Raw genomic sequence first — 8723 nt, 5'->3', positions numbered from 1 at the left:
TATCGGATAGGTAAAGCCATCGACACCGGGCAGAAAGATTGGATTCACCTGTTTCATTTGAACTGAACCTAGACGATCCTTGTTTTTCCCAGCCCTGTGGCCCTCCTGATTCTCTCCCAAATCCCTCATCCATTCTTCATTTCTGTAAAACCGAATCCCCCCTGCCCCCACCCCAGTTCCTCGTGTTTTCCTGCTCCAGCTCCATCGGAAAGGAAGATTAAAGGGGGAAAGTTCCAGCTGTATATTTATGTTTTCTTTGCTAGAGGGGAATTGATTTCCTTACACTTATTTTGCAGGATTTTTTTTTCTTTTTTTTTTTACTAGCCAAGGACGGATTTGCGTCATCAGAGCAACTTGCTGGTCGAGATAAAGTTGCACAAATATTGAAAAGGGAAGTGCTCGAGCAGCCTTTATAAAAGGGCTTTTTTTTATTTCTCCGGAAGAAATAAGGATTTCTGCTGTATCCTAAAATACTAAAGCAGGTTCTATTTTGGGAGAAATCTAGCAGGCACATCCGCTCATTTAGTGCAAGTTGGCGCACATCAAAAACAGGATGAGCCGGAGGAGGCTGAGGCTTGCAGAGCCCACTCGGTCACTGCTGGGAGCCCTGCCGGGCTCCTGACCTGGGCTCGCACAGCCTTATCCCTCTGCATCGATGAGAGCTCAGCACCACCTGCCGCCCCCCCCCCCCTCCCCCCTATTTTGTAGCTATTTTTGAAGCAGCACAAACATCATCTCAGACTTCCCCTCTCCCCAAATAACGCCAACATTGAACACTCAGACCTCATCAAAAAGCATCTGAGATCCCGAGTATTCTGGGTGGGTTCCTAGCTCCCCCCCCCCCTCCCACACACACGACCACCAGAAAAATAAACTTAATTTCAGGCCCCTTCAGGAAAGGGTTCTTTCTTTTGCCTACAGTCCAAAGGTCCTATTCATTTCAAATTGGTCAACAAACAGGAAACACATCCTTAACAAAGCCATGATAAGTACAGTTATACGTGTCTTAGCTGTGGCCTTCCCAAAGAAGCAGAGGGATGGGCTGGGATTTTTAACCCTGTGCCCGCACCCCCCTCCCCCCAGAGATAAAATCGTGATTCCATCCGCCTCCGGAGCCTGAACCCAGGGTGGATATAAAGCCGATGCTATTATTTTGCACCGTCCATTTGATTTGGGAAAATGTTCCCTAATTCGATCGAGCAAAGCCACGTTTGACTCTCTCCACCGGCGTTTCTGCCTGCACATCTGATGCGATAAAATATCTTTGGGCCCCTCCGCGGGATATTCGCTTGGGTTGCAGAAGCAGATAGTAAACACACCGGTTGTTTATCGTTTTCTCCACCGACACTTGTTCTGCGTATTTTCTTTCTTTCTTTTTTTTTTATGGAGAAAATACTCTTCAAAAGGCTCAAAAGACTCACATTTAAATTCGGAATTATATTTAAATGAAACTCCCGGGTACCTTCTTATTTGTATCCCTAGCAGTTAAAATGAGCAAAGTAGTAAAGCTTAAGATAATATCACAGAAAGAACCAAGTTATATAGCATTGTATATAGAGAATAATACGGAACGGAAAATAAAAAAGAAATAAATGTGGCGGCCAAAATGTAAATCTACCCCACAAATCTACCCAATTATATATTTGGTCGCATTAAGGAACCATTTTAAAAAATCTATTTTATTTATTATTATCAGCAATCGTAATAAAAAATACAACGAAATTTTGAATGCTGTGATTGTCATAACTTACTTATAAGCATTTTTCAACTTATGAGCATTTTTCAAATGTAGTTTCTTTTTGGCAAAGCTTGGACATCTTAACCATGCATTCCGTTGGGTAACACATTTTTCCTCTATTTCTAGTTCAACAATGTGTTGTTTTTTGTTTATCAACAAAAAAAGAGCACTCAATGGGTCCTGTGAATCAACAATGTCAATAAACAAAAGGCACTCTTTTTTATATATACCAATAGCGTGGCCTTTTGTTTATTGACATTGTTTTTGGTTAATGCATGTTTCTAGAATTGTTTTATCTTAACAACGAATCTCTCGGGTTAACGTATTTTGCGATGTAAAATTTTGGGTATGGATACTTTTATTGAGATCTTACTTTTAAACTTCCTGGAAATGCTTCACTGATAGCAATAACAAATTCTTATGTATGCACTTCCCTGACAAATATTACAAATAATTGAGAGGACAAGGCGGGAGTTCTTTTTTAAACAAAAGTATTAATTCGTTTATTGTGATTTTTGAAACTGATGAGAATAAAAGCGATGTGTCTAATGTCTGACACAGAGTAGCTAAAATATAGGCTGGAAAGCTGGATAAATGAAAGCAGGAATTCAAACGAAATTATTATTTTTTTTTGCCCAAAAAATGTTCATGCCAAAACAATAAATCTGGTTAGCAGTTTCATTTAAAACAGTTACAATACTTTTCGTGGTAAAACATCTATAATGGCCGTATGAAGGGGAATCATTTGAGACCGTATCATCTCGTCACTAGTTGGTAAAACGTTATATATTCGTTTTATGCTTTTTGTGAGAATGAAATAAAGACTTCTATTTATCTGTGATTGGTAGTGAAGTGCTGTCACACTTTCTTGTCCAGTCATCCACCCTTCGGCCACAGACTCCCCAGGAGCCCTCTCCAGTGCATCAGTGGTTATTCGCTTTTATTTCCCTCCCCGCCCCGCTCTGCTTTTTTACCTGTTCTCCCCCCCTCCCCCCCTTTCCTACTGACTCCGAAGCCTCGGGGGAGGTTCCATCTGGGCGCATGCGCAGCCCTCGGCCCGCTCGGGCCCTTCAACCTCTCGCTCTCAGCGGCGGCTGCAGCGCGCCTCAGCAGGGCGTGGCCACGGGCGCGGCCTGAGAGGGGGGTGGCCGGGCCCGGACCGGCTGATTGGCTCCCCGCGGGCCTATCAGCGCGCGGCAGGGCTCCGGCTCTACTCCCGGGGGCTGGTGGAAGCGCTGGCTGGAGTTCTGGGGCGCCGGAGCGCGAGGGTTCTGCTGCCGCCGCTGGCCCCCCCTATCCTCTCCGATGCCGGGCGCGGCGGGCTGCTAAGGCACGGTTCGGCGCTCGCGGCTTCCGTTCGGCCCCGGAGGAAGTTGGTGGGGAAAGATGTATACGGCGGGACTGGCCCCGTTTTACGCCTCCAACTTCAGCCTCTGGTCGGCGTACTGCACGGGCTCGGCCGGCTTCCCGGCGCTGGAGAGCGGCAAGAAGCCTTCCTTCTGCATCGCGGACATCCTGCACTGCGGCGCCGATTCGGAGGGTTTGCCCGGGGCGCCCCCGGCTCTCACCACCCATCTGACCGTGCACCCCGGCCCGTTCCAGCCTGCTGGCGGAGGCGGAGGCGGCGGATCCCCCCTCAGACCCACCCCGGTGGCTCCCGAGGCTCAAGGAGGTTTTACCCCCCGGCTTTCCCCCTACCAGCACCAGAGAGCTCCGGGCATGGGCAGCCCCCAGAGCCCGGCGGTCAGGGCGCATCTGAACTGCTCGGCGCAGCAGCAGCTCCCAGCGCCCTCCAGCAAAGACCTCAAATTCGGGATTGATCGCATTTTATCGACCGAGTTTGATCCCAAAGTGAAGGAAGGCAACACTCTGAGAGGTAGAGAGACGCCCGTTCTAATGCTTTCTTTCTGATTTCTTTCCTGCTAATAATAATCCTAGCAGAAGCACATGACAGTACAGTGCTGGATCCTCTAATAAGTACGAATACAAACGAGCGAGGCTTGTCCCGTGCAATCAGATCTATTCCTGCACGCTGTCACAAAAGCAAGTCGCTCTTTTTTTTTTTTTTTTTTATTGCTGTTAGAATGTCTAATTTAAGGAGCGCACTGCCTTTATTTCATTGGGTAAAGCTGAGCATGAAAACACCCTCAGAAACATAATAAGAACCAGGAAAAAAAAAAAAAGAATTGAAAGGTGATTGAATTTAGGAGAAAAAAACAACAACAATATGGCCAGCCTTGGAATGAGTTTGTTCAAGAACTAGTAGCTGCTGCATTCCTGTGGTGACCCTTTACAATATACTTCAGAGCATTGATTGTAAAATATTCTAGCCAAAGTTCAGGGACACGGCACCAAAACACGCAGACAGACACTCAGATCTCTGTTAGCATCTGTCAGGAAAGCAACGTGTAAGTAGTATGTGGATTTGTCTGTCAATATATAACAGAGCTCTCCTTGTTCCTGTGATCACAGATCTGACCTCCTTAATAACTGCAAGCCGCCAAACGGGGGTTCATGTCCCCCACTTGCAGCCTTCGGCCGGCCAGTTCTTCGCGTCTCTAGAGTCCATTAATGAGGCCTCTTCCATTCTGGGTCCCCTAAACACACTCCCAAGGAGCTCAGTGCAGCAGCAGTTGCAGGACACATTTCCAGGTACAATCCTCTTCCTCTATCCAGGCACACACGGGCCATGCAGACAGGGAGTAAGGGAAAATAATTATTGCATTGTGCACCATGGCCAGAGAATGAAGGTGTTATTAGATGCTTAAAAATATTCCGATGCTTCTCCGACTATCACCCTAGTGAGCTAACTTTGCTGTGTGTAGTGAACCTGTACAATAATAATAATAATAATAATAATAATAATAAAAAATAACAAGCTGGAGAAACAAACCAAACGTGATAAACTTTTCAGAAAGTGGATAACACTATGGTCCGAACCGAAAGGAAAAGTGATTATCTATCTATCTATCTATCTATCTATCTATCTCAGTGTAGATATATATATAGATAAGTAGCAGGAAAGATTTAACATATTTTGAAATTTGGCTACTGAAGTGCAAGATAGGAACCCTTTGCACAGCTCTGCTGCTAAATATTCTGAGCATGTACCTAATTATATTATTTTGCATTATTACTTAAAAAAAAAAAACACATTAAAATTAGGTTTAAACAATTCTAGACTGATTAACCATCTTTTCCCAGCTATGTTTTTTTTTTCGTCTGTTGCTTTTATTGTTGTCAGCATTCGTTTCTTTGTGTCTGACGAACAGGTCCGTACGCAGTGCTAACGAAAGACACCATCCCGCAGACCTACAAGAGGAAGCGCTCCTGGTCCCGGGCCGTTTTCTCCAATCTGCAGAGGAAAGGCTTAGAGAAACGATTCGAAATCCAGAAATATGTCACCAAGCCCGACAGGAAGCAACTGGCGGCGATGCTGGGACTCACCGACGCGCAAGTAAGGGCCCAGCGTGCGCACGTCCGCCCTATAACGGGACTGGGTTCCTTCGCCTCGGTTATAAGGCTGCGCGCTGTGCTATTCATGGAGGCGGGGGGGGGGGGGGCGCAGCGCAGGGACAGCCAGATAAGAGATGCAAATCGCGATCTTTTGCCATTATCTGAATAATTTTAGCTGATAAAAGGGAGAGGGGAGCAAATCTAGAAAAATCAGTATTGCATACACTCTGACTGTTGCGCAAAATCTAGCGCTTTTAATAGTTAATTGAAATTAGGGGGGTAAAAAAGAGAGAAATTGAAAGCTGGTTCTGCGGAGATTGTACCTGCTGAAAAGTTTCAGTCACTTTCTGACTTTCTGTTTTGAAAGCTGTATTGTCAAGGAGTTTTGCATAGAAACGCTAATATAATATCAAACCAATCTAACCTTTTACCATGCGAGCAAGGCGGTGGGAATGAGCCTTTATAGGCAGCCGAAATGGTTGGAATCTCTCGGATTTCCATGGTTAAAAAAAAAAAGCAGTGATCTTGGGGGACCCTGGGGGGAGCAGTGTGTATGTTGTGGGCTTTTTTTTTTTTAATTGTGAAATTACGAAATCCAGAAATCCAAAGGTTGAAAAAGTGAGGAAGTGAAAAACATCTTGTGAAAGCGACGTATCAAACACGAGACCGAGTCACGATTTCCTCCTTGCTCTTTCCCCAGAAGTTTATAATTGCTGCGGTCTCTCTGAAGCAAGATTTGGTTTCCTGAAGAAAATGTTTTTTTTTTAAATGTCTCTTTCTCATAGCCATACACAAAAATGAACCCTTTTGATAGCCGAAACAACCGAAAGGAAGGAGGCTGCACCGGTTTAATATAGTTCTGCATTTTGTTTGCATCGAAACTGGACATTTTGCAATGCTATTTTGGATTCCCAAGAAAGCCATGGGATTGTTTTGTTTTGTTTTTCTCCCCCCCCCCCCCCCCCCCGAGCAATCGGTTCCAATTTTTAAACCCGAGCACCCCCCTCCCTCCGGATGCTTTGCACGGCAGATGGGAATGCTGTCTTCAAAGAGGGCTTTTAACTGCGCTGTCAACAAATTCTCCAGGGACCATCTCTGGGGCTTTTTAATTTTAAATATTTTAAATGCCCCCAGAAGGATTAGCTAAACTTTATAAATAACAGTTGGAGTTGCAAGTCTGCAGCCCTGTAGAGGAGGAAACAGAGACAAAACTGGGGCTCGGGAAGCTTTGAAAGTTTACAGGATCCTAGCTGGGCCTTCAACTTTTTGTTTTGTTTTAAGAATCCGCTTTTGGGAAGTTTTCTCGCTCAGAGATCTAGGAAGTGCAGACGGCGGGGGAGGGAGCGTGCGCTGGCGTTGCACTAAACACTCGCCTTATATTATTTATCAGGGGGTAAACTCATGGCCTGTGCCGTCTCTCTCTCTTGCTTGCTTCAGGTGAAGGTCTGGTTCCAGAACCGGCGGATGAAGTGGAGGCACTCCAAGGAAGCGCAGGCCCAGAAGGACAAGGAGAAGGAAGAGCCCGAGAAGCCCGGCCTGGCCCCCGCGGAGCGGGGCGACCTGGACGCGGAGCCGCAGAGCCCGAGCAGGTCCGAGGGGGACAGTGAGAGCAGTGACTCGGAGTCCTTGGCCCTGACCCCGAGTGACAGTGAAAGGACTGAAGGCGGCGAGTCCCTCCAGACCAGCGTGATCAGATCCCCCTCCGTCTGCGAACTGGCCGCACCGGCCTCCTTGCCCTGCTCGGAGCCCCCGGCCCCCCGCTGCCAAACCCCTCTCTAAAAGAAGGGGCACGCCTGTATCTGTTCGCTATTAATTTATGCCGCAGCCCCCCCCCCCCCCCTGCCAGGACTCAAGGCGACGGTGCCGAAGCCGCGGAGGGGGTCGCCCACGCTGGACGTTCTGCTCTGGGAGGATCCAGATGTGTCAATGGGGGAACTCTCCTACAGCCCGAACAAACTCATGGCACCTCTCGTTGCCCCGCTGCTCTGGTTCCGGTGCTCTACAACCAGCAGTGGGGGCCACCCAGAGCTTCTTAAAAAAAAAAAAAAAAAATTAAGGGGAAGGGGGAGAATGGAAAACTGGCGTTCGGTGGTTCAGTTTTATTATTAAAAAGCACAGTATGATTTCACAAGCATGTGGGAACAGGACAGGTTAGCACAGATGTACTTAGAGGAAACCTCCCCCGCCACACACAAAATTCTTCTTTAAAGCGGCAGCACTAGAGAGATCGGTTCCCGGTATGACACCGCCTGCTCGGTGGCCCTCTTGCTTCCTCTGCTTTCTAAAGTCTCCATTCTTTTTGGCCTCATGTATCCATATTTCCAGTAGATTTTCACCTTTTTTTTGGAATAAAGGGCGTGTACCGTGGTCACTGTCCCCCTATATGTTTGTTTCAGATTTCACCTGATCTCAGCCCTCAAGTGGATTATTTGCAATCACTGTGACACCTGCATGGGGCTGGGATTAGGATCAACGCGACCAGTCTTACTGTTTATTGGGATCCATAATGCTGAGCGACTAAGTAAAGGTTCTTTAAAAATATATGTAAAGTTACAAACACATTTCCGGTCAGCAATGAATCTGAATTCTGATGAGCTCCTTTGATTTTACTGTGGATTGATTTTTTTGTTTTTCTTTTTGTTAGAACTGCTGTTTTAAATTGAGGTTTATAGCGGGCTCGGTAAGCAAAAATCCAGACAGGTTCGGCTGTTCAACTTTGGCTGTAACGTGTGCCTTGCAGGACTGAATGTCTAAATCGGGGAAGCTTTTTCTGTGGCCTTGTAGATTCCACTCAATCGCCACAGAGTCACCTGTTGATCTCCTTAAACTCACCAAATGTGAATGAACTGTTGTACAAAAAAAAATAAAATAATAATAATATAGGCCTTATATTAAATGCATTTTACGTTTTTGTATAACCCAAAATACTGCACTGAAAATATTGTAAATAAAATGTTTATTGTGGTTTGTAACATTGACCCAAAAAAAAAAAGCTGTTTTGTTATTTAGTTCGCACTACAACAAATCAAATCGGGGATTCTGTTTGTACAATTAGTTTATACAGCCATGCAATTTTATAAAACAGTATACTGAAGGTATTTTTTTTTTTTTAGTATATTGTATAATGCGGCAATGCATAACTAATAAGAAAGTAATAAGGAGCCAAAGCAGCACTGGACGCGATTTTCTGATGTAGAATCATAAAGAGTGGGGGCGAATTGCAGCCTGAGCAGAGCATTTGGCTGAGATGCAGGCGAGCGATCAGGATGGGAGAAATCTGCCGTCTGCCAGGTCACCTAAAGGCTAAACTGCAGAGCTTTTACAGGAACTGTGCTTAAGGTCCGTGGCCTCGGTTTGCACGGAGAGCTGCAGAATGATTTCTCGCAGTGCGCTGTGGCCTTTCGGGGGGGGGACGTGCGGGAGGCTCTGTCGCCTGTTCTCCAGGAGCGGTTTGGCCGAGAGAAGAGCCTCATTTCCTGGTGACAGCTCTGACCAGCTCCTCGCCCAGGGTCCCAGAAGCCCTTGATTT

General features: G+C 46.2%; 1 protein-coding gene across 2 annotated transcripts; it reads left to right on the top strand.

The window, feature by feature from the left end:
* Positions 1–2954: 2954 nt before the first annotated feature.
* HLX (H2.0 like homeobox) lies at positions 2955–7297 on the top strand. Of its 2 annotated transcripts, XM_029593157.1 has the most exons (4): positions 2955–3614; positions 4211–4390; positions 5011–5195; positions 6632–7297. In XM_029593157.1, exons 1-4 carry the CDS (start codon positions 3125–3127, stop codon positions 6971–6973), a joined length of 1197 nt encoding a protein of 398 aa, XP_029449017.1. In that variant the 5' UTR covers positions 2955–3124; the 3' UTR covers positions 6974–7297. The 2 variants fall into 2 exon arrangements, with proteins under 2 accessions (XP_029449017.1, XP_029449018.1); XM_029593158.1 differs by lacking the exon at positions 4211–4390 and having other exon boundaries at positions 2956–3614.
* Positions 7298–8723: the final 1426 nt, after the last annotated feature.

The sequence above is a fragment of the Rhinatrema bivittatum genome, chromosome 3, assembly GCF_901001135.1.
Source record: "Rhinatrema bivittatum chromosome 3, aRhiBiv1.1, whole genome shotgun sequence".
Classification (NCBI taxonomy): domain Eukaryota; kingdom Metazoa; phylum Chordata; class Amphibia; order Gymnophiona; family Rhinatrematidae; genus Rhinatrema; species Rhinatrema bivittatum.
Note: the sequence above shows the minus strand (reverse complement) of the source record. Positions and strands in the feature narration are given on the sequence as shown.

Excerpts from the sequence above, each read along its gene's own strand:
- HLX (XM_029593157.1), top strand. The coding sequence starts at position 3,125 with ATGTATACGGCGGGACTGGCCCCGTTTTACGCCTCCAACTTCAGCCTC. Across the intron at positions 3,615-4,210 it reads GGAAGGCAACACTCTGAGAG|ATCTGACCTCCTTAATAACT; the intron begins GTAGAGAGACGC and ends CTGTGATCACAG. Across the intron at positions 5,196-6,631 it reads TGGGACTCACCGACGCGCAA|GTGAAGGTCTGGTTCCAGAA; the intron begins GTAAGGGCCCAG and ends TGCTTGCTTCAG.